This window comes from Pelodiscus sinensis, chromosome 15 (genome assembly GCF_052426305.1).
Source record: "Pelodiscus sinensis isolate ZL-2025 chromosome 15, ASM5242630v1, whole genome shotgun sequence".
NCBI lineage: Eukaryota > Metazoa > Chordata > Testudines > Trionychidae > Pelodiscus > Pelodiscus sinensis.
The window spans coordinates 7,439,059-7,459,101 of NC_143066.1; the positions used below are offsets into that span (position 1 = coordinate 7,439,059).

At 65.3% G+C, this 20,043-nt stretch overlaps 2 protein-coding genes across 7 annotated transcripts in view; both read right to left on the minus strand.

The window, feature by feature from the left end:
- Nucleotides 1-4,496: 4,496 nt before the first annotated feature.
- Nucleotides 4,497-11,900, minus strand: LOC102445500 (myeloid-associated differentiation marker-like). The gene has a single exon (XM_006124564.5). The coding sequence runs from the start codon at nucleotides 8,039-8,041 to the stop codon at nucleotides 7,166-7,168; it is 876 nt and encodes a 291-aa protein (XP_006124626.2). The 5' UTR covers nucleotides 8,042-11,900; the 3' UTR covers nucleotides 4,497-7,165.
- A 244-nt stretch (nucleotides 11,901-12,144) lies between these two features.
- Nucleotides 12,145-20,043, minus strand: part of SEPTIN12 (septin 12) — a 62,066-nt gene continuing 54,167 nt past the window's right edge. For all 6 annotated transcript variants that reach the window (XM_075899219.2, XM_075899221.2, XM_075899222.2 and 3 more), the window contains 8 exons: nucleotides 16,975-17,103; nucleotides 16,341-16,422; nucleotides 15,881-16,018; nucleotides 15,315-15,432; nucleotides 14,711-14,806; nucleotides 14,270-14,366; nucleotides 12,758-12,809; nucleotides 12,145-12,410 (listed from right to left, as the gene is read on the minus strand). In XM_075899219.2, coding sequence (XP_075755334.2) covers nucleotides 12,287-12,410; nucleotides 12,758-12,809; nucleotides 14,270-14,366; nucleotides 14,711-14,806; nucleotides 15,315-15,432; nucleotides 15,881-16,018; nucleotides 16,341-16,422; nucleotides 16,975-17,103 — 836 coding nt within the window. In that variant the 3' untranslated portion in view covers nucleotides 12,145-12,286. The remainder of the gene's footprint in view (nucleotides 12,411-12,757; nucleotides 12,810-14,269; nucleotides 14,367-14,710; nucleotides 14,807-15,314; nucleotides 15,433-15,880; nucleotides 16,019-16,340; nucleotides 16,423-16,974; nucleotides 17,104-20,043) is intronic.

Here is a 20,043-nt window from a genome sequence, read left to right on the forward strand (position 1 = left end):
CTCAGCCTGTCTCTAGGCCTCTCCTAGCCCCTCGCAAGGCCCACTCCCCCACCGACCCCAAAGGAGGGAGATTAGGCACAGGGACAAAGCCAATGGATCGGGCCCACGCCAGGCCCACCTGGCCAGAGAGCCCCCCCCAGGGTGGTGTTCCCAGGCCGGAGGGGGCAGGGGCCTGACCCCTGAGGGGTGTGTTCCCAGGCCAGAGAGGGACGGGGCCCTGACCCCTGAGGGGTGTGTTCCCAGGCCAGAGAGGGACGGGGCCCTGACCCCTGAGGGGTGTGTTCCCAGGCCAGAGAGGGACGGGGCCCTGACCCCTGAGGGGTGTGTTCCCAGGCCAGAGAGGGACGGGGCCCTGACCCCTGAGGGGTGTGTTCCCAGGCCAGAGAGGGACGGGGCCCTGACCCCCTGAGGGGTGTGTTCCCAGGCCAGAGAGGGACGGGGCCCTGACCCCTGAGGGGTGTGTTCCCAGGCCAGAGAGGGACGGGGCCCTGACCCCCTGAGGGGTGTGTTCCCAGGGACGGGGCCCTGACCCCTGAGGGGTGTGTTCCCAGGCCAGCGAGGGACGGGGCCCTGACCCCTGAGGGGTGTGTTCCCAGGCCAGAGAGGGACGGGGCCCTGACCCCTGAGGGGTGTGTTCCCAGGCCAGAGAGGGACGGGGCCCTGACCCCTGAGGGGTGTGTTCCCAGGCCAGAGAGGGACGGGGCCCTGACCCCTGAGGGGTGTGTTCCCAGGCCAGAGAGGGACGGGGCCCTGACCCCTGAGGGGTGTGTTCCCAGGCCAGAGAGGGACGGGGCCCTGACCCCTGAGGGGTGTGTTTCCAGGCCAGAGAGGGACGGGGCCCTGACCCCTGAGGGGTGTGTTCCCAGGCCAGAGAGGGACGGGGCCCTGACCCCTGAGGGGTGTGTTCCCAGGCCAGAGAGGGACGGGGCCCTGACCCCTGAGGGGTGTGTTCCCAGGCCAGAGAGGGACGGGGCCCTGACCCCTGAGGGGTGTGTTCCCAGGCCAGAGAGGGACGGGGCCCTGACCCCTGAGGGGTGTGTTCCCAGGCCAGAGAGGGACGGGGCCCTGACCCCTGAGGGGTGTGTTCCCAGGCCAGAGAGGGACGGGGCCCTGACCCCTGAGGGGTGTGTTCCCAGGCCAGAGAGGGACAGGGCCCTGACCCCTGAGGGGTGTGTTCCCAGGCCAGAGAGGGACGGGGCCCTGACCCCTGAGGGGTGTGTTCCCAGGCCAGAGAGGGACGGGGCCCTGACCCCTGAGGGGTGTGTTCCCAGGCCAGAGAGGGACGGGGCCCTGACCCCTGAGGGGTGTGTTCCCAGGCTGGAGAAGGGCAGAGAGCTAACCTCCCAAACAGCATGTTCCCAGCCAAGGTGCAGCTGTCCCTGTAACCCTGACAGTTGGGGGGTATTTGGGGCACTTGCATTTCTTGCCTGTGGGGCCCCTGCCCAGGAATACGGCGCCTTCCGCAGACAGCAGGTTATCTGAGAGGAGGGACAAAGCGCTCGAGAGGTTTTTAGAACAGCTAGCGTGTGCCTGCGTCAGACCCAGGGTCCTACCGTAACCGTCCCCAGGCAGCAGGAGCCAGGCAGCCCAGTGCTCCAGCCAGCCCTCCCCTAGGCTCCTGTGTCTGCGTCTTTCCCATCTGCCCCTCCACCCCTGCACGGCCCTGAGAGCAGCTTTTAGCTCCTGCCAGGTTCTTTGTGCATCTCAGCAGGCTTTGTGCTGCCTGTCAAATCAGTTCAGTCGGCTCAGCAGGTGAGCGACCCAGATCCCATCCCCAGAACTAAGGCTGCTCCCCCGGCCTGAGCCACCTCCTCCATCCAGCCCACAGCTGCCCTAGGGAGAGGCATGAAGTTCCCGCAACCAGCAGCGCCATGCAGCAGGAATAGCTGACTACACAGCAGCTCTGTATTCCTCACACTGCTCTGGGCTTGCCAGGGCGCTGCGCCTGCGCCCCTCTGCCAGAGGGGGGTGTCACCCCTTGTGCTGCTGAGAGGCACTGGGCATGTAGCCCCAGATCGGGGAACCTCAGTCTGTATCCACGGGACAGGCGGTCCCACCCTGGCCCTGATCTGGGGTTCGCAATGAACGTGCCCCCGCTCCATCATCCATGCTGGACCACCCGCACCTGTTGGAACAGGCAGCGTTGGAACAGGCAGGCATTCCAGATCACATCTTCCTGGGCATGGGAGGCAAGCCCCTCCTAGCCCCGCCCACCAACACCCATGCTTGCCCCCCACTGCGGCCTGCTGGCCCCTGCCTAGCCTCCCCCCCCCACTCTCCTGGTATGGCTGTTGGCCCTTGCCCCCTCCCTGTCCAAGGTAGCACCCCCTCACTTCCCCCTGTCCTGGAGCTGCAGAGAGCTGGCCAGGGGTTGGCCCTGGGTGGGGCCAGATGAGGCTGTTTGGGAGGGCCGTGCCTTCCCCTGCCTAGGATACCTGCCGCCCATGCTCCTCACCAGAGACAGAGGCATGTTTGGATGGGCCTGTATCTCCACGTTCTACCGCTAGGTGGCAACTCAAGAGCAGTTATTCTTTGCATTACTAGATGCCCCCAGTAAATCATGACCCCGCTGTGCTAGGCGCTGTACAAACAGTCGGAGCCTCCCGGCCTCACAGCTCGTACCATCTAAGTCCAAAAGCGGGGGCGGGCCGAATTGCAGCGGACAGAATTCTGCAAGGTGTTCTGTGGGGCCATAGAAGCATTGCATTCTGGGACTTGTAGTCTTCACAGGCTGTCCCATGTGGTAAGGGTGACACTGGCCCATCCTTAAACAACACAGCACCCTCTGCTTCAGGCCAATTCGGTGTGAACTTGGGAAGATGCCGGCGCACCTGAGGTACTCAGCATCCACGTCCTCTCACGCTGCCATGGGGAGACCCAGCCCCCACCCCTCGGGCCCCTCCTTGCTTTGATTTGTGCCTCTGCACTTTGCCCCCTGCCCATGCCACGGCAGCCCTTTGCTTTGCTTCCCAGGCACTGACCCCGTGACTGGCTCCTGGGAAGCCTGCCCAGCTGGAGTTTGTATCTGTGGGCGAGAGCAAGGGCTGCTGAGTTCCGGTCTCAACTTTGCCACTAGTTCCCACAGTGAGCTCAGGCAGGTCATGTCATTCCCTTGTGCCTCAGTTTCCCCGCCATGTGAATGAGATTCAGGAGGGTGCTTCGTGATCCATGGATGTCTGTGTAGAAGTGCAGTAAAAGTGGCCTACTACTTCGAAGGCACCATCAGGGACCTTCCCCGTCCCTGCCAGAGACACCGACCAGACCTATTTAACCTGCTCCCTGTTGGACCCTCCCAGCCAGAGCTCAGGGGAGCTCCCGTCACCTGCAGCCACAGCCTCTCCCCGGTAACATGGTGTGCACGCTGGGGACTGAGAAGAACCAGTTGGTCAACTTCCAGGATCTGCCATGACCTGGGATTTGGAGTCTTTTTCTGGTCCCCTGCTGCAGCTCCCAGCTGTGGCTGGGGCAGCCTCACCCCCTACTACTCCCACCAAGGTCTGGCTTCGCCCCCAAGAGGTTCTGCTTTGCCTCCCCGAGCACAAGGGCTGGGGGCAGGTGACCACCCTGGGCAGGCCTCCCGCACACTGGCATCCAGGTCATGAAGTGATTCAAGGCAGACATCAGCTTCCCTCCTAATGGGAGAGCCCAGGGATGAGTGACATCTCCCTGGAAACAGGGCACCGACGGGCCTCGCCGATTCTGGCTGCTGAATTCCAGCCCTGGGGGAGCTCATGGGTAAGGCCTGAAGGTACCCCCGGATCATCCCACGTGATTGCCTGTCTATCACAGGCCTGCGACATCCTCCCACTGAACCCAGCGCCCAATGGAAAATGGCTGGAACTTGTGACTGACAGCAGCGGCAGGGACAGGGCCTGCAGGTGGGCAGCAAGACCTGATGTCCGGGTTTCCCCGTGGGAGCCCTGCATCCTGGGACTGGTCTCTGTAGATAATGGACAGTGAAGACATCCCGAAACCTGCCATCGGCTCAGCCAGGTTGCAATGGGAGAATGGCCACTAGTTGTGCTGGCATTCGAGCACCAGGACAATTCAGCCTGAGAGCCATCCTTCCGGACCCCTAAGGCAGGAACTGTTATTGCACATTGGCAGTGGCACCTGGAGGTCTCAGCCAAGAGGCACAGTATGTACAGAATGAGACAAGCCCTGCCCCACACACCTTACAATGGGAATACATGAGATGGAGGTGGGGGGAGAAATCAGGCGTTATCTCCGTTTTACAGCTGGTGAACTGAGGCACTGAGAGGTTAAATGACTTGCCCAAGGTTGGGCAGAAAGGTTGTAGCAGAGCCAAGCAAAGCTCAGCCCCACCCCCCCTTTTGCGTGCCATGAGCACAACACCATCCTTCCTCCTTAAAGCGCTGTGGGCATACAGGGCCTCTGGAACTGCTGAAAGACTTGCTCAGCCAACAAGCAAAGCTAGACATTAGAATAGTCAGACTGTGCTAATAAACTTTATTTACAGTGTGCACCTGGCCCTGAAACAATCAACACACGTGTGATGTGCACAGGCCGGACAGTAATCGGGGGCAGCCACCCAGGGCACAAAGCCACAGGGGCAGAAAAATGATGAAATAAAACAGTACGAGGCATAAGTAGGTTTGTGCATCCCAGGCACTAAAATGCCTGGTTACAGCTCGGTACAAGGTAAATGTCCAACTGAAACTCAGTCCCTGTTGCGTGCTGCCTGGGCTCGCTGGCATCCGAGGCTCAGGATCATGGTGGCACCTTGAGAACGCTGTAGCCAGGGAAGACATTTCCACCCACGTGTTCACGGTGTTCATGATCCCGCTCCATTTGGCATGGCCAGGTACAAAATCAAATGCACTGGACTTACTTTTGCCTTAAGAGCCAGAGACTTGCTCTGCAACACTCCAGAGTCCAGGTTCAGTACCATGTTCCCAGCCCCCAAAGCAGATGGGCCAGAATCAGTTTAATCAAAAGAGGTTCAGAATCAGTTTATCAAGAGACTCTTCCCTGGGGAAGCTTCTGTAACCCTTTCCCCATCGTGTTCATTCAGAAACCCCCCAGCTATGTGTGTGTGGCTTTAGAAGGGCTGATACCAGCCAAAGGACAAACCAAGCATTCCTCCCAGTCACAACCCAAAGGCAACCTGCAAAGGGCACACCGCACTGGCCATGTGTCCTTTTACTGCTTCTTTATAATGGAGGTTGGCAAGGTTTTGCCATTAAAAAAAATGCTGCTTGTTTTTCACAATTCAGTTCTAGTCCTATCTAACCAGGAACAACTGGACCATGACAGAACTTGCAACATGATGAGAGCACAAAAACCAAGAGCATGAAAGCAGAGTACCTGAGAGGGTGAAACAAAGAGATTTCTAATCAGACTGATCTGGGGTTTTTGTTTGTTTTGAGAAGGGCATATTTAACTTCAATGACAAATTAACATTCTGGAGAAAGACTGCCTTTGCTAAAGATCAACACACCCACCCTTTCATGTCTGCTGTGAAATCTTGCAATGTACCTCCCTGAGACACCTCCCCTCAGGGAGACCAGACTTCACTGTCCTGTGATTTCTAAAGTACAAACAAGCTGGAAAACGCTCTCCCCTACTCACCCTTTTTGTAATCATAAAAAAGCCGAAAAAGGTGGGGGTGGGAGAGCAAACGCTCAATTTTTAACAATTCTTTGCGTGTCACCTTTAAGCGTCTGCCCTGGGAAATGTGGGCAGAGTGCTCAGATTTCAGGAAAACTATAAAACTGGCACATGACGCTCCCACTGGAGACCATGAACTGCTTCAGCAGGTGGCGCTCACACTGCCTGCAGAGCCAGTTACGAGTCCGGATGAGAAATGGGAAGAAACACGAGCGTGCATGCACACATGGCTGTGCACAGACACAGGCGCGTGCACATGCATATAGCTGAAAGCCAGGCCCGGTCCCTGGTATTACAGCACACTTTGCAATGTGATGCATACGCATGTAAGGGTTTCATTGTGGCCTTCCGCCTAGCCACATTTTGCCCTTATGCTAGATGGCCGGCGCCTCCCACCACTGTCAGCAGGACCAAAGCCACAGGCTGCCTGCAGTAAGATGGCTGCCGTGTCCCTTTAACACTGCAGGGGAACACGCGCCTGCTCCCAGCAGAAACGGCCTCCCCATCCCATCGCTCCCAGGGGGGGTGGACGCCAAACTGCCCTTGGGGGCAGAGGGGAGGTGAGGGTGAGGCTGGAAAATGTGGAGACTTTGGAATGGGTCTGTGGGGGCGACAAAGGGGGCAGGGAGAGCATGGTGAGGGGCCAGCGAGCTGGGGAGGGCAGGCTGAGAGGGGTGCAGGCTGAGCACGACTGGGCAGCTACCTATTCAGTGTAGGTAGGAGGGGGACAGAGCGGCAGCTCCCGGCCCCCTGGGAGTGGCAGGGGACGTGAAGACGAGCCGAGCAGTGAGGGTGGCTTTCTGGGGCAGCCGTTGTAGGCTGGGTTTTGGCCTTAAGGGGTTGTGGGAGGGGAGTTTCCCCAGAACGCTGAGACCCTCGGGCAGTAGGTAAATAGCCGCCCCCCTCAGGGCTGGCCAGGCTGTGTTTAGCCAGCCGTTCCTACCTGCCACACCCTGCCCGCCGCAGCCCCCTGGCATGCTCCCCTCCCCCAGCGGGCACCCAGCCCTCTCAGCACACACACAGTTGTTTGCGTAGCCACAGCCCTTGAACTTTTGTTTCCGGGAGGGAGGCCTGGGCGCCGTGGACCTGCCTTCGCTCAGATGAGAGCTAGCCGGGACTCGTAACCCTCCCCGAGCCCCCGGGGGCTATTTGGGCTTCCAGGGTCCAATGCAGCACCTGTGGAAAGCCATGCCAAGCCTCCTTTTGGCGTCAGAGGGCTTTGGGTTGCGAGCCCCCTCCTTTCCACACTCCCTCACAGGCTGCCAGAAGCATGGCCCGACGGTGTCCATCTTGCCCCGTCCCCAGCAAACATGGCCTGCAAGGAACGCCCCCATTCCCTGCAGCAGCACAGAGGCCCCAGCTGTAGCCAGCCACCTGCAGCGGCCGCCAAATCCAATCCCAGCACAACCCTCTGGGGCTGGACAAGAAGGCCAGGCCGTGGGGGGAGAAACTCCCCAGTGCACTGGACGGCCCTTGTGCCTTCCTACCACGCCAGGGTCTCCTGCTGCAAGCGGGTGCGGCCGGTCGCACGCGCTCAGGCCGGCACGGTCACAAAGACCATCCTGGAGGAGTACACCAGGTCCACAACGTAGGCGATGAGGTTGAAGAAGGTGAGGAAGGTCACCCCCAGCTGTCTGTTCCATGGGCAATTGCTGCCACAGGAATCGGGCCTGGGGTTGTTTCGGAAGCTGTAGATGGGCCAGACGACGGCAGCCGTCAGGTACATGAGCACCGCCAAGGCGTTGTAACCCACCAGGGCTTTCTCCAGAGGGAAGGGGATGTAGGTGAGACACCGGCCGACGGTCAGGATGATGATGAGCAGGGTGACAATGAAGCAGATGCTGTAGACGGCGAGGCACCACTGCAGGCCGGGTTTGCCGCTGTACGTCCCGGGGTAGCTCACCAAGGAGAAGATAAGACAAGCCACGTAGGCTTCAAACACCTTCAGCAGGCCCGGGATTGTGGCCAGGAAGCTGCTGACGTCTCCCGGCCTGGCTCGGGTCAGTCCCACCTCCACGGCATAGGCAATGAAGCAGAGGCAGGACATGGCTGTAGCGGCGCCTTTGTGAGCACAACCGCTGCCACTGCAAGGGTTCTCGAAGGTGGTGGAAGGGTACATGATGGAGGAGGTGAAGATCATGAGGGCCGCCAGCATGGAGAAGGCGCTGGTGAAGTCATCCCAGGATAGCGGCAGCTTCTCGCACAGGCCAACCAGCTCCAGCACCACGATCAGAACGGACACCGCGAAGCAGAAGCACCAGGTGAACATGCACCAGGCCCCATAGCTGTCGCGGGGGACCGAGCTGGCAGCCACCAGACTGAAGGCCGTGCAGGACAGGAAGATCTCAAAGAACCGGACGATCCCCACGGGGGCGATCAAGGAGCGGGTGTTCAGCTGGATGACTGGCATGGTGCCCGTGGCACGAGAGAGCCCCGGGAGCTGGTACCGACCGCGGTGGCCTCTGCTTCTCCAAGCCTGGAGCCGGGTGGGACAGCGAAGGAGGCAGGCAGCCTCGCCCAGAACGCCTGGCCCGCGCTGCGTGGGGAGGGCTGGAAGGCCCTGGGGTTAGAACAAAGTGCGTTGTGCCAGCCTGGGTGCAGCCTACCTGCCCGATTCGCAGCTCTGCCCACGTGGCACGCCAGGGAGTGTGGGCGTGATTGGCGTCTTATCTGGGTGGGCCCCTGCTCCAGGGAGGAAATACCCACACAATAGCCCATTATCCGGCACTCGGCCTGGGGTCAGCGGGGGTGGTGGGCGCACAGTGCCACTCTTGGCTCTCTGGCTGGGTGGCAAAGGGCTTCTGGGCATGGCTGCCTGGCCCCCTCCGGGAGCTGAATTCAGGGAAGCTCCCTTCTCCCTCAGCCTCTCCGCTCTGCTCAGCGTTTATCATTAACAGGGGGCTGGTTAAAGAGCAACTCATGCTGAGGCTGCAGCTAGCAGGATGCTGAGCCCTCTGTCACAAGCCTCCTCCCCGGCACCGGCGCTTCTGTCCACAGACACTCCTCGAGCCGGCCGCCCCCTTGCCCCAGGGGCTCCATCGCACCTCGGTGACCCCTTGCCCCACAAACCCCATTCTGATTCCCCCCATGCTGGGGTGGGGCACGGCAGGGACCTCAGTAGGGCTCCCCCTGCTAGGCTGGGCTCAGCAAGTGTCCAGCTCACCTGGCCTGGCAGGCGCCAGTAGTGCGGGGCACACGAGTGTGCAACGGTGGCTCTCCGGACTATCCCCGGCCCTGTGCCAACTGCTGCTCCACAAGGCAAAGGGGCGACCACAGGGAGGCTCCCCCGCCCCGTGCTGAAGGCGGGTGGAGGCAGGACGAGGCTGGGTAAAGCCTGTGGCTAGGGCTGGCGGAACGGGAAGCCGGCTGGGGCTGGACGTGCCAAGCCAGGCCCCGGTCCTGCAGCTGGCTCCCGGAGGTGAGCGGCCGGTTGTGAGCCTGAGGGTCAATAGTGGCCACAGGGATCTCGGCGGAGATGGTGCTGACTGGCCACTTGTCATTCTTGGGCTCACCTCCCCCTGCGCCTTCATTGCAGGGCCAGGCCTGGGGTACACAGCAGCAGGCCCTGTCTGGGTGCTGCGCTGGCTCTAGAGACTGAAGCACGGGCCTGGGGCAGGACTCCTGGGTCCACCTGCCCATCCTCCATCCCGGGCGCGTCCCAGCTGCTGCATTACAGCGTTGGCGGCGCCGTCAGTCACGTGCCACCCCAGGAGTGGCTGCATTTTCCTGCTGGCTGGAGGGAGGGAGGCGGGGCTTGCACAGGCCGCGGGGTGGGCAGTGCTAGAACACATGGGAGGCAGGCGATCGATGTAAAACGCCCCGATCCCAGGGCCGCAGCACCTGGGTGACTGGCAGCTTGAGCGCCTGGGGCCCATTTCCAGAGGGGCTGAGCTCACCTTGCCATCAAGCTGTGGGGAGGTGGCTCCCCAGCTCTGTGGCTGCTCTCTGACTGGGGGAGATGGAGACAGGCAGGGAGCAGAGGGGCCCACTGGCTCATAGCACCTCTCCTTGCCGTGGCAGCTAGACAGGCAGACCGGCTCCCTCTGCCCTAGGGGCCTGGATACGCTGAGCTGCAGCTCCCTGCTCTGCCAGGACTCCCCAGCTGGCCCAGTGCTGGGAGAGGAGCAGGCCAGGTGGGGGCACAAGCCCAAACTCCTCCCCAGCAGGATGTGGAGGGAGCCAGCTCTGAATTACCCAGCCCGGCTGGGGCCAAGCCAGGAACTGGTGCCAGGTCAGAGCCTCAGCCGGGGGTCTCCTCAGCCCAAGCAGGGACCTTAGGCTGTCTTCACCAGAGAAGGGTTGGGGATCTCCTCCAGCCCTCAGGCGGCCCCTGGCCACCCGTGCTGTGCCCCTGGGGCGGCCCCTGGCCACCCGCGCTGTGCCCCTGGGGCGGCCCCTGGCCACCCGCGCTGTGCCCCTGGGGCGGCCCCTGGCCACCCGCGCTGTGCCCCTGGGGCGGCCCCTGGCCACCCGCGCTGTGCCCCTGGGGCGGCCCCTGGCCACCCGCGCTGTGCCCCTGGGGCGGCCCCTGGCCACCCGCGCTGTGCCCCTGGGGCGGCCCCTGGCCACCCTCGCTGTGCCCCTGGGGCGGCCCCTGGCCACCCACGCTGTGCCCCTGGCCATCCGTGATCTGGCCCCTCTCAGATGCCCAGCCGGTTCCCCAGAGCAGGCAGGGCAGGGCAGCCTGCTCCCAGTGCCCTGTGCTGCTCTGTTCTCGGGGGAGCTGCGGGGCTGGGCGGGTGGCTTTACGCCCTGGCGCCCAGTCTGCGGTGCGCTGAGCTCTCCTTAGCAACCGGCGCTGGGCAGCGAGATGGGCCCGTTGGGGCGAGGGGCTGCAGCACGAGCGGAGAGGCGCGCGGGCAAAGGAGCGGTGGGAGCACGTGGGCAGCCACCCCCCTGCTGCCCCATTCAGCCCAGCTCCTGGCCGGGCCTAGGTGGCGAGGCAGAGCCCCCCAGGTCTGTGTGGAGCTCGGCCAGCACCAGGGACAGCCATGAGCAGCGTGTTTGGACCGCTGCCCCCCAGGGCACTGGCCCAGAGGGAGGAGGCAGGGAGCAGCGCCTCCAAGGGTCCGGTCGGGATCAGGGCTGCTACTCCTCATGCCCGGCGGGTCGGTGCCCCGCTCCTGTCAGCACCTCGCTGCGCCGGGCACCTGGGGGGCAGTGTGGGGCAGGCAACGGGGGCTGTGCTGGCCCCACCGGCAAGGCGGTGGTTCGTGGCCCAGGTGTGGGGAGCCCAGTGGGGCTGAGCCCCAAGGACAAAGGGGCAGAGCGGGGTGGGAAGCAGGCTCGGCTCACGCCGGGGCGGGGGGGTGAGCTTTGCCAGCTCCAAGAGGGTGGAACAGGGAGCCCGGGGGGGGGACTGGCCTGGGGAGTTTGCTGGGGGGGGCCTGTTGAGAAGGGGGCTGCCAGGGTGGGCTGCCCCAGCTGCTGAGGCCTCCATCTCTGTGAGGAGCGGGCTGCAGCCTGTCTCCTCAGTCGGCCTGAGGCTTGTCTCCAGGAGCCTGGCTTCTGGGGGAGCTTGTGTGGGCCGACGCCCCGGGCAGGGCCCCGCCGGGTCGGGGGAACGCCCTGGCCAAAAAGAGCCTTAAAGCCCCCCGGCTCGTTCCCTGGCAACGGCCCGGGGCCCCCAGCCTGGGTGGGAGCTGCGCCGCACTGCCCCCGTCCCGGGGATGAACAGGCACCAGGCCATGGGCTGTGGGGGGAGCTTTAATGTGGGTCCAGAGCCCGGCTGTACAGCGAGTGTCACCGGCCAAGCTCTCCCGCGAAGGCCTCTCCCCCCCGCTGCGGTAGCCTGCGTCCAACCCCCTCCCGGCTCTTCCCAGCCCCTTGGGCTCGGCTCAGCGCTGGCGGCTCTGCCCCCCCCCCCCGCCATCCCACAAACCTTAGCGCTGCCCATCCCCCCTTTCCTAGCCCCCTGGGGCAGCTCCAGGCTCTAGCCCTCTGCAGGGTGGGGCAGAGCCCGGCAGGAAAGCCCCGGGTCTGTCCTTAGGACGCAGGAGAGGCTGGCTCCAGGCCTCCACCTCCCAGAGCTTCACTCGGCCCCTGGAGGAAGGGCTGGCACTCTGCCCCACAAGGGAGGGGTGCTCTACTGCAGGCTGCCCTCGTGGGGGATCCAGGCCTCCCCCAGGAGCTGGGGGCGCAGGGCAGCAGGCCAGGCGGGGCTCCGTGTCCACTGGGGAAGACCGGGTGCGGCTGTTTTCAGAGGCCCGGGCCCGAGGCTGCAGGGGCAGTGCCTGAGACGGGGAAGGCCTAGCAGGGGGTGCTGCTCAGGTCTCGGGGGGCAGACCCACAGGCCCCAGAGACACAGTCTGCCCATGTGGTAGGCGGGGGCCCCTCCGGGAGGGCGGGCTTATTGAGGAGCAGAGGTGCAGGGGACATGGGGCCTGCAAGCTCCGTGCCAAGCGGGCCGGGCGCGGGAGAAGCGGGGGAGCCGTGGGGCCCTTGAGGCAGCACCTGGCATGTCCCCTGCGTGGCAGGAAGAGGTCGGGGCATCGGCAGACGGTGTCCGGCCCCGCAGTGGGGCGCGTGGGCAGGGCCGTGAGAACGGAGGGGTTCTGTCCAGGGGGTGGGGACCCCAGCAGGGCTGGTGGCTGCTCCTCCCCCCTCAGCCAGTCTGTGGGCGCTGCCCGGGGGGAGGGCGCCCCGCTCCGGCGGCTCAGAGGTTGCTCTCCATGTCGTTCTTCCCCAGCGCCGGCTGGTTGCTCTCGTCGAGCCGCTGCGCGCGGTAGCTCTCGTAATGCACGTTGTGGGTGATGTCCTTCAGATCCTGCAGGTGGGACCTGCGGGGGGGAAGCGAGAGGCGGGGGGTAAAGGGGCAGAACAGCTCCCTGGGCCTGGCTGCCAGGGGCCCCCGGTCTGGCTAAGTGGGTGCTGGAAAAGCCACCCCATGGTGAGAGGCAGAGCCGGGCTGCCAGCGGAGGGGGAGGGCTGCTCCAGTCCCTCCAGCACCCCTCTTCCCCCGCTGCCCAACCCCCAAGGGCTGCCCCGCGGTTCCATGGCCTCCCCTTTCAGGGCTCAGCCCCATGCTGACCTCCCCAGTGCGTGACACCTTCCATGGCCATCACTGGCCTCCCGGGGGCAGCCCTCCCCCCGACCCAGCCTGCCTGCAAGGAGGGCGGGTGCTCACCGGATGAGCAGGTCTCGGAGCAGGGGGAATTCGCAGTGCGCTGGGTTCTCCACTGCAAAGCAAGAGACAGGTGTGGCGCTAGCAGGGGAGAACAGGCCCTCAGAGCAACCCCCCCGCCCTGCCCCTGCCCCTGCCCCATCCCACCCTTGCCCCTAACTGCCTCTGGTCCGCTCTGTCCTCCACCCGGAGACTAGCTCCTGCCCTAACCCCGAGCTAGGAGCCGTTCGCCTCTGCTGGGGAGCTGTGGGGAGGCAGGCAGTCACTAGGGGGCAGCAGCCTCCCATGGAAGTGCCCAGGGTTTGGGGGGACAAGCAGGCCGCTGCACTGGCGACAGTCCAGCAGCACAGCCCAGCTGCCAGATGGACACGCAGCAACGGGGCCCTGGAACCGCCCCGGTTTGCACGAACGGCTCCGGTGGGGATCTAGGCGTGTCGGAGGGTGGCACGTGGAGGTGTGCTCCTGGGGACTGTTACGTGTCCATGTGTGAAAGCTGCGTGTCACACGGCAGAGGGGCTCGGCGGCTTTGCACGTGCGTGTACGAGCACACGGTGAGTCAGTGAAAGGGAGCGCTCACCGTGTGTGCACGGGCAGGGGATGTGAACACAGGGGCCGGCGGGGCAGCCCTGACTGAATACAGGTAAGGGACGTGCACACGTATGCCGGCTGCCCGTGCGAACACAGGGGCATGGTGGGATCCCCGCCCCACACACACTTGGCGGGGGGCCCAAGCTTACTTGGCCCTGCCTCAGCGCCGGGGCTGGACTAGACTCTCCCGAGGTCCCTTCCAGCCCACGTGCCCATGTGCAGTCCCACACGTGCAGCACGTGCCCGTTGGGAGGGTCAGTGCTCGCCGAGGGGTTCGTGTGCACCAGCCGGGCCTTGCACGGGGGTGGGAGCGAGCGGCCTGCCAGGTCCAGCTGCCCCTGCCGCCGTGCCAACCCCTTCCCGGCACGGTGAGACGCTGGCGAGTCTCCCTCTGGCAGCACAGGCAGGCAGCAGCTGGGAGCCGTCAGCCAGCGTTCTGACGACTCCCTGGCAGCCCCGGGGCCGCACGGTTCCAGCCGCCGGTGATAACCCAGAGGCCTCTCCAGAGAGGCTCTTCCCAGGCGCCAGCTGACCCCCAGCACCAGCCAGCCCGGCGGTCAGTTCTAAGAGCCAGGCCTGCTCCTGCTGGGTGCCCAAACCAGGCAGCAGCCTGCGCCCAGGGCCAGCGGAGCCCTGCTGGCCTGGGAAGGAGCTGGGAGGACCGGCCGAGCCCTGTGCCGGCTGTGGGCATGGGTGCGCGGGTGGAGCGCTGTGCCGGAGAACCCTGCGGATCTACCAGCCCGAGGCTCTACTGCCCCAGCCATTGCAGGAGCCCCCAACCCTCCGCCCACAGCCCAGCCCCGACGGGGGCAGAGCCAGTGTTGCAGGGTTCCCTGGGAGCAGGGCTGGTGGGGGCCAGGATCCACCTCCATGCTAGGAGCAGCCAGCGGCCAGCTCCCCCCCCGCCACGTCCGGGAGGCCCGTTACCTTCAATGATCCCCCACTTGGTCTTGCGGCCCAGGACTCTCTTCCCGTTCACCTGATGCTCCTTGTCCGCTCCCACCACCGCAAAGGGCATTTTGTCCTGGACGGGAAGAGGGGCAGAGTCGCTGGAGCGGGGCCGGCTCTCCGCCCGGCACGCCCTGGCACCGCCAGGCTCACGCTCCAGGTGGCATCGCCCGCCCCCTGGCCCGGCTGGTCGGCGGCTCCAGCGCCCAGGCTCGCCCCACTCAGCCCAGCCCCACCAGCTAGTGGTGCTCAGACGCTGCCCTGCCCCCCCCCGACCACGGCACCCTGGCTGATCGCCTGCAGGGCCGGCCCTGCGCCCACTCTCGGTCTCACCAGCCCGAGAGAGGACAGAGCATCCCACGGCAGCCGGTCCCAGGCCAGCGGCCCAGCTCAGCTCTGCCCCCAGCCCCCCGCACTCACTCGGATTTTATCATTCAATAGCCTGTCGTCCGGGTCGTCATCGAAATCCTCCTGGGGATACACACTGATGCCGTGAGCCTTCAAGTCTTTCTGGATCTGCGGGAGACATGGCCGTGGCGTTGTCTGTGCTAGCAAAGGAGCTGGCTCCCGTTCAGCCTGTACCCCGCAAGGGAGGCTAGCATCTCGCCTGCCGCTACAGTGCGGCCACCCCTGGGGGGAGCGGTGCTTGGAACACAGCACACAACAACGCCACTGCGTGCTTAGAGCCCTGCCGCCAATGGACAAGAGGGGATTTCAGGCGGGCAGGGAGCCATGGCCGGAGCCGGGGCCCTGAGTTTAACCCCCATTCTCAGGTGTCAGAGGCCGTGAGCAAGAGCGGCTGCTTCCTGCTGCTTTCCTCTGTCCCTGAGGGGCCTCTGCTCAGCTGGGGAAGAGACACACAGACACCTCTGTCCTGCCTCAAGAGACCCACAGGCTCTGGGCCTATTGGGGACCACCCAGCTCTTCGGGGGCTCAGCCCTGCCCCACCTTGAGAGGCCCCTGGGGTCCCATGCAGAGCTGCCCTGGCCTCCCGCCTCCCCGGTGAGGTCAGAGCTCCCCTCACCCTTTGCTTGAACTCGGCCCGTTCCTCCAGGGTCAGGGTGTCGGCCTTGGCGATCACTGGCACCACGTTGACGATCTTACTCAGCCGCTGCATGAACTCCAGGTCCAAGGGACGCAGCCTGGGAGGGAAAGTGCTGGGTGGTCCGGCTGGCCAGAGGGGGATGTGGGGACCCTCCATCCTCACACTGCTTCCCCCAGACACAGCCTGGGGTGAGAGGGCCAGCCCCTGGCCTCAGACCAGCCGCACAGCCAGGTGTCCTGAGCAGAGCGGCCGAGGGGAACGAAGAGCCAAGTCCTCCAGCGGCCGCAGCAAGTCGGACCCCTCGCAAGTCACTCCCGCAGCCAGGCGGACCCCTCGGCTGAGACGTGGCCTCTCCTTCACTAGGACCCAGCACGAGCGGGAGCCCCACGCTGCACACCAGCCCCCTGCCAGTTCAGCCCGTCACGGCCCGGCCTCAGCCCACGAGCAGCTCCCTCGCCAAGGGCTCTGGCTGCCCCCATCGGGAGAGGCCAGCCCGGTGGAGCATGTGGGCGCTGGGGAGCGGGCAGAGACCGATCGCGACTCACCAGTGGCCCGTGGGTGGCACGAAGTACACGCAGCCGTGGACCCTGGTGTCCGGGATCCTGCGCTGGCGGCTGATGAGGATTTCCTCTCGCAGGTACTTCTCATACTGCTCGCTGATGTACTTGATGATGGGGTCCCAGCTGGGCGATGGGAGACAAGGCTGGCAGGGGAGGTGTTTGGCCCACATCCCTGGCTCCTACACCTGTGCCCCGAGAGCGGTGGGGCTGTGCCCCCGCAGTGGGGGAGAGCTCTCCTCTGCCCCCCATCCCCGTCACAGCCTGGAGTCAATGGGTCGAGCACATGCACCTGGGGCAGCGTCCCGGTGCCAGGGGGTCACATTACGGCCAGCCAGCTGTTCAGACGAAGCCCGTCTGGTGCCCCATGGCCCGCCCCCCGCCAGTGATGCTGGGTCCCCTCCCGCCCTGGGGGCCCGCAGACCCGGGGAGCCTGGTGAGGACCTACCAGTTCTCATTGTTGATCTGGTCACCGAAGCCCGGCGTGTCCGTCACCGTCAGCTTCATCCTCACGCCCTTCTCTTCGATAACTAGCGGACAGAGGGGGCACAGTCAGGCGTCCCCTCCAGGCGTCCCCTCCCCGCCGGGCATCTCCCCCAGAGCCCTGCCTGGCTCCCCACCCCCGAACGGGGCATTCCCAGCCACACAGCCTGTACTGCAGGCCTGGTGAGGGACCTGGTGACCAGCCGGCCCTTGGGGCAGTGTGGGGCAGGTGGGCTCCATGGGGCTGGATCCTGTTCCCAGGGAAGTCAGTAGGACTCTGCTGTGGCCAGGGAATTGTGGCCATGCAGGGTGGGAGCCAGGGGGTCCCCTGGGGGCCGCTCTCGGGATGGGTGGCCAGGGGGTCCCAGGGCAGCACAGGCCTCTGAAATTGTTGGTAGGAAACTAGGAAGGGCCGGCTGGCTGCGGATGGCCGGGGGCTGCTGGGGACCATGGGGCCAGGTCAGAGCCTTGCTGGGCCCCAAAATCCATTCAATGGCTCCAAGCCTATGCCAGGACTGCCAGGGGTGAGGGAGGGGCCACAGCGAGGCATGGGGGGGTGGAGAGGAAGGGGTCCTTCCCTGGCGCCGGGGGGGCGTTACCGTGGGTGACGGTCTGCAGCTGCACCGTCTTTGGGATGCGCTCCTCGTAGCCGGGGCCCGCGGGTTTCCGGCTCACCTTCGACTTGAAGAGGGTGTTCACCATCGTCGACTTGCCCAGGCCGCTCTGCCCTGCACGGGGACGGAGAGCGAGCGCCGGGTGAGCCGCGGCAGCACACGGGCCCATGGGCCCCGCCCCCATCCCTCCACTGGGCTCCGGGGCCCACCGGCAGAGCGCTGCTGAGGGGCAGAGGAGATAGCAGGAGGAGACGGAGGGGCCCCATGTCCCCCACCATGGGGGGTGAGGATGGGCAGGGCACACTGTGGGTTCCCTCATTAAAAGGGGGATGCTGAGCGCTGAGTAGAAACCATGGCCAGCCTGCCCCACCCCTCCCCAGGCTGGGAAGGCACAGCCCCATTTCCCTGCAGCGGCCCTCCAGCAATCAGCTCAGCAGCACCCCGGACAGCCCGTGCACCCCAAGCTGCATTGGTGCCCGACTCCCTCGCCAGCCCCACATGCCCCATGCTGGTCCCCACATGCCCAGCATGGCTTGGGGGTGCACTGCGGTCTCCTCGGATTCCCCGTGTGTTAGCCTGGGCGCGCCAGGCTAGGGTCTCTCCCTGCTGGAGACCCACGTGGGGTGACCCCAGCTGGCCCTGTGTGCCCTCCCTGCTGCACTGGGAGGCAGGGCTGGTGCAGCCTTGGTGCCCTAGTCCTGCAGCTCTCGGGTTTCCGGGCACTGTCCCCAGGCGTTAGCGTGAGGGAGCAGGATGGGGGTTCACACGCTGGAGTCTGTGCTGGAGGGAGGCTGTCAGCTGGGCCCAGGAAGGGGAAGTGAAAGGGACCAGCATACAGAAGGGGAGTCATAGCAAGAGTCTGTCCAGCTGCAAGCAAGCACCTGCCCCCCCCTTCCGCTTCTGGGGCTGGGGGCTGGGGTGGGGCAGGAGCTGGGTTCCCAGAGCCCTGGCTGCCCACCTGCCCACTCGATTCTTTGCCCCGCTGTATGTTCTTCCAGCCCAGCTCATGTCCTACTTCCCACACTGCCCCCTGGCAGGACCCCTGAGCAGCCCTGTGCCCCCTCTCCCTGGCTAGTTTCCCCCGGAGGCTCTGGGTCTCATCTTTGTGACCCTTCCAGAGTGGAGCCCAGGAGACAGCCCACAAGAGGGGGGGGGCTGGAATCAGTTGTGCACCCACGGTGAGGGGAGAGCGCTGGGGGACTGCAGGGTTGCAGGAGAAGGGGGACTGAAGCCCCCATGAGAAGTGGGGCTGCTTCCTCTGGGGTCAGTCGCTCGCTGGTGCAGATCAGTGCGCCAGGGCCGGTCACTCGCTGGTGCAGATCAGCGCACCACAGACAGGACCAGGGCTCATGGGCAGCCCTAGGCTGGGTTCCAGGGCCAGCTGGGGTCACCCCACGTGGGCTGGAGCACATTGGAATTAGCCACCAGCTGCTGCGCTGCCCCACCCCACATGGGCTATTTCACCCTGAGGCTCAGGCCAGCTGCCCCATTGGCTGCCTCCCTCCTGCGCGGGCGGCCTGCGCGTTAGCATTACGCAGGCTTGGGACTCTCCTGCCAGCAAGCCGGGCTGCTGGTGGGCGAAGGAAAGGTGCCCCAGGAAGGGAAGGCCAGATTCACACCCCTGGGGGGGCTGGGCTGGCCCGTTCGCCGGCTGCACACTGGGGTACCGCTCCTGCCACACAACGCCGGGGAAAGGGCCCCGGACCCGGGTCGCTCCCGTCTGCCACACAGCCGTGCGGGGGTCAGACACAGGAAGCCCAGCCCGGCCTGGCACCCGCTGCAGGGGCAGCCTCAGCGCAGGGCAGGGCGGCTCTTGAGTGTCGAGGGTCCTGGGTTGCACCAAGGGGGTTTCAAAGCCAACGCCCCGGCCTGGCAGCTTGCCCGTGCCCTGGCCTGTACGGACCAGGGGCGGGAGAACCATCGTTTCCATGGGAACGGGGCCCCGCCAGCTGAAACGACGCGATGGAAGCAGGATGTCGCGGGCTGGGTCCCCTGCCTAGGCCAGGAGCGCAGACTCCGTCAGGACCCTGCCGTCCGCACGAGCGGGGCAGACTGGGGGCTGACAGAGCCCCCTCCCCGGGGTGCTGCGCGGCTGGGTTCCACAGCTCTGGTCGCTCGGCACCCAGGCAGCTCCACTGCCGAGTCTCCTGCAGCGCGTCGGGCCGGAGAATGCTCTGAGCTCCACTCCCGCCCCCAGATCTGGGCTGGGAGGGGATCCCCGTCCTCCGGGCAGCTCACCCGACCTCTGGCCTGGCTGAGGGCACAGCAGCAGCCCGGGGGGGGGGGGGGGGATCAAAGCTCACCAAGGGGGCAATCTGACAGCCCCACAAGCCATGGGGAAATTCAGCCTCCGGCTCGGAGGGTCTTCCCTTCCCTCTGCAGCAGGCGGCACCGAGGCAGGATTCCCGGACCCAGAACAAAGCAGCCCTTCTTCTCCCACCCCCCACCCAGCAGGCGTCTGGTGCCTGAGCTCGCTCCCGCCGGGGTCACCAGCGGGTGGTGGCCATACTGCAGCCGGGGGCCATGCCACTGGCCAGCAGGGGCCTGCCGACCAAGGAGGGCCCCGCTGTGCGGGTACCAGCGGCACCGAGGGGATGAAAGGGGGCGGCTGATCGGTCACGGCTGAGCCAGGCTGACTCGGGCTTGGTGAGAAAGCAACTGTGGAGGGGGGCACCCAAGGGAGAGGCGAGAGGAATAAGTCCAGCCCGGGAGGCTCTGCAGCCAGCCCAGGGACGGGACGGTGATCCCTCCAGTCGACAGGGGCTATGCCCAGCAGCCCGGCCTGCACCCAGGCACCTTCGAGCAGCGCGGGACAAGCAGGGCGCGCTGGCGGCATCGGGGCACATGGGGCTCCACCTGCCCTGCTCCCCGGCGGCAGCGGGACTCAGCCACAACAGGGCAGCAGCAGCAGGGCTGTGCTGGGGACAGCTGCGGTACTGGCCCCCCACTGGCTTCTGTGGTGAGGAGGAGCCAGGAGGGGAGAGGGATGGCAGAGCCCTCCTTGGAGCAGAGGGGAGCAGCGGGGAGGAGCAGGGGCTGGAGCCAGCTCCCCCC